At 34.5% G+C, this 3,383-nt stretch overlaps 1 protein-coding gene across 1 annotated transcript; it reads right to left on the bottom strand.

The window, feature by feature from the left end:
• Positions 1-2,361: 2,361 nt before the first annotated feature.
• Positions 2,362-2,730, bottom strand: LOC108313494 (keratin-associated protein 21-2-like). Its single transcript, XM_037743235.1, has one exon. The coding sequence runs from the start codon at positions 2,689-2,691 to the stop codon at positions 2,362-2,364; it is 330 nt and encodes a 109-aa protein (XP_037599163.1). The 5' UTR covers positions 2,692-2,730.
• Between the last annotated feature and the right edge of the window lie 653 nt (positions 2,731-3,383).

A 3,383-nucleotide genomic window follows, 5' to 3' on the forward strand; every position in this document is an offset into this window, starting at 1 on the left:
AAATTATTATGGTAGCAAAATATTAAAACACATAAAGACCCATGTGTGGACAAACAATAGCACTGTATGAATAGGGGATTATATTAATCCTCTACATTATAAGGAAAAAAAAATTGGTAAAGACATCAACTGTGTACCTGCTCTAACTAAAGTTGATGTAAGGACATATATTAATTTACCTAAGATTTTGCTTGTTCAGCTTTTTGTGCTTTCTTAGTTTATTCCGTTTTTTTCCCCTCAGAGTGTAAAGTTAGTTTGTTTATTTAAGATCTGTCTTCTTTGTCACTGTGAGCATTTATTGTTATAAAGTTTCCTCTTAGATCTGCCGTTGCTGCATCCCAAAGTTTTGATATGTTGTGCTTTTGTTTTCATTTGTTTCAAACCTTAAGTTTTCCTTTCTTTTTTCTTTCTTGACCCATTTATTGTTTATGATTATGTTATTTAGTTTTCATATGTTTCTACATTTTCCAAAATTCCTTCCATCATTGATTTGTTGATTCAAGCAATTTGGTTGGAAACGATACTTAATATAATCACAATCTTCTTAAATATGTTAAGACTTGTTTTGAAACACATTTCAAAACAAAAAAATAAACTTCTTAAGTATGTTAATACTTTGAAGCATTTTCCTGTGTTTTGAGAAGAATTGTATTCTGCTGTTGTTGAATGAAATGTCCTATATATGCCTATTAAGTCCATTTGCTGTAAACTATAGTTCAGATCTAATGGTTACTTACCTATTTTCTGTCTGAATAATCTGTTCCTTGATGAAAGTGAGGCATCAAAGTCCTTTACTATTATTGTATTATAAATCTCTAAGTATATAAATATTTGCTTTACATTTTTAGGTGAAATAAATCATTCAATACAAATTGTGCTGAAAGAAAAGGGGTTTTAAAAAGATATACAATAATATAATTTAAATAGATATAAAATATATAGTAAAATGGCCAACTTTTGTGGGATATCGACAAGATGAAATGGGGTATTTGCATATAAAATAACAAATTACAAGTTGACTCTAAATGAGAGATGGGTGTAAGAATAGAAATAAAAGAGAAACAAGAGAGAATAAATAAATTACTATGTTAGACGGAAAAGGAAAAGAGCCATGTGTGGACAAACAGTAATATCATATAAATAAGAGACTATTTTGAGTTCAGATGTCTACACTTGATGAAAAAAATAGTAAAGTCATAAATTGCACCCCTGCCCAAATTCAAGTTGCTGTAAGAACATATGGCCATTTATCTGAGATTTTGCTTTCTCAGTCATTGGTCCTTTTCTCTTTTTGCCCAAGACCTACAAACTTTGGATACACACAGTTGACTGACTAGCAGAACTGCTAACCACAAACTTTTTGTTTTTTACAGACCTTCAGCTAAGAGTGATCTCAGTACACATGTGTCCAAACAAGAAAGAGCATCCCCTCCCAAATAAAAGAACAAAGTTTTAAAAGAACTGGTGCTCTTTATCATTTGTCCTTACTTGTGCAGAATGATGGTCATACACAGCAATCACTTTAAAACAATGAGTGTGAAAGTCACATAGCAAGAGTGAGGAACGGGAAGTTAAAAGAGCCCTGATCCTTCTCACCGTCTTGAGCACTTGTAGTAACCTTAGTTGCTTAGTCCCAGATTTCTTATTTTACATATTCAAAAGCTATTAACATTAAATTAATAGTGTTGCCTCTTAATTACCTTGACTTAAGCTCAACCAAGACAGTCATTGCTGGACTAGTACATTAACCTCATAAGTAGATCCCCAGGCTCATTCTTGGCTCTATTCTAATTCTTTTTCATGTATGTTTTAAAATTTTGAGCTTAATATTTGTGATCTTGTTTAAATAAAAATGTAAAGAATTAACATACGAAGAATTAAGAAACATGTAAAACATCGGTATTAGGATTCAACAAACAAAATAACATTTTCTTATTTTAAGTTATAGTCACACAACTTTTGAGGAAGCTACAAACCCTCAAATTAAGGAGAACAGACTTCTTAGTGAGTAAAGCCTTTTATTAAGAAAATTCTATTTTTGTTCCATTTTAGTATGCTCCAATTATATACTCCTCTTATGTTTCTGCAAATAGTCATGGCACAAAAATGAAGAAAAAGATGTAAGAGTTTTACACTAGAAAATTAATTACACTAGAAAATTAATCAGAATAAAATCTCCTTTCTTCAGTTATGTCATGAAACTACTCAGTCTCCATCCACTGCAAACAGCTTCTCTTATATGTATTCAGATAGTCAAGGGACCACAGTCAATCTTTACTTAGATGTGAAGATAGGAGAGATTGCAATTGGACTTAATCTTGGAGAGGTCATTGCAAAAGCAACGATGATCTGTATTGATGATTAGCAGCAAGAGGAATAGCATCTTCTGTAGCAAAATGGTTGGTAGCCACAGAAGCCAGAGCTGTATCTACAGCCGTAGCAAGAGCCTAATCCATATGCAGACTCGTATCTACAGCCATAGCCACAGCCAGAGCCGTATCCACAGCCATAGCCACAGCCAGAGCCGTATCCACAGCCATAGCCACAGCCTGTTCCATAGCCAGAGCCATATCGGCAGCCATAGCCACAGCCAGAGCGGTATCCACAGCCATAACCAGAGCCACAGCCAGAACCCCAGCCAGAGCTGTATCCACAGCCCCCACAGGAGTTTCTGTAGTAGTTGCAACACATGGTGTCAGGAGGTGAGATTTCAGTGAAGCTGTAGGAGGATGTCTCTGAAGTGTGAGTGTCTTCTACTCTTCCAAGATCTTTATATACATCCAGGAATGCATGGGTCATCCTCACATGGGCTCTATTTGCCCTTTTTGTAATCATCTGCCTAAAATGAACACATTCTGTGTACGTCTACTTTCTCTGGAATTCATAATTTGCTTATAGCTTCCCTGGGAATATTTTTATGCCTGAAAGGAAAACAAACATACAAGTTTTAAACACACACACTCATACAACCATAATTTTATTTTCCATAGTTTCACGTCATGGCCATGACATTACACGACACCAAAATATGTTTGGCCTATAAATGTACGTTCATCATTCTGCTCTTGTAAGGTCTTGGAAATCATCTATTAAATACGGAGTTCTACTCAATGCTCTTAATACCATTATCATCATTATCATCATCATTTCCTCTTATTCTTTCCTAATACCATGTGTTCTTTCTTTTATGATAGTTACTGAAATGTACTAATCATGGTTTTTGGACAAGGAATTGAGTATTTCTGCATGCTACCTCTGCACCTTGAAACCCTCTTCTTCTCTCTGAAGAAAAGTTTGACCATTCCTCCCTTTTCTAGGTAGTCTATGACCTTCTCTTCTTTCCTTGAAGGAAAAATTTTTGTTAAACTTCTGACAGGTCAGTT

This window comes from Cebus imitator, unplaced genomic scaffold (assembly GCF_001604975.1).
Source record: "Cebus imitator isolate Cc_AM_T3 unplaced genomic scaffold, Cebus_imitator-1.0 Scaffold138, whole genome shotgun sequence".
In the NCBI taxonomy this organism is placed as follows: Eukaryota; Metazoa; Chordata; class Mammalia; order Primates; family Cebidae; genus Cebus; species Cebus imitator.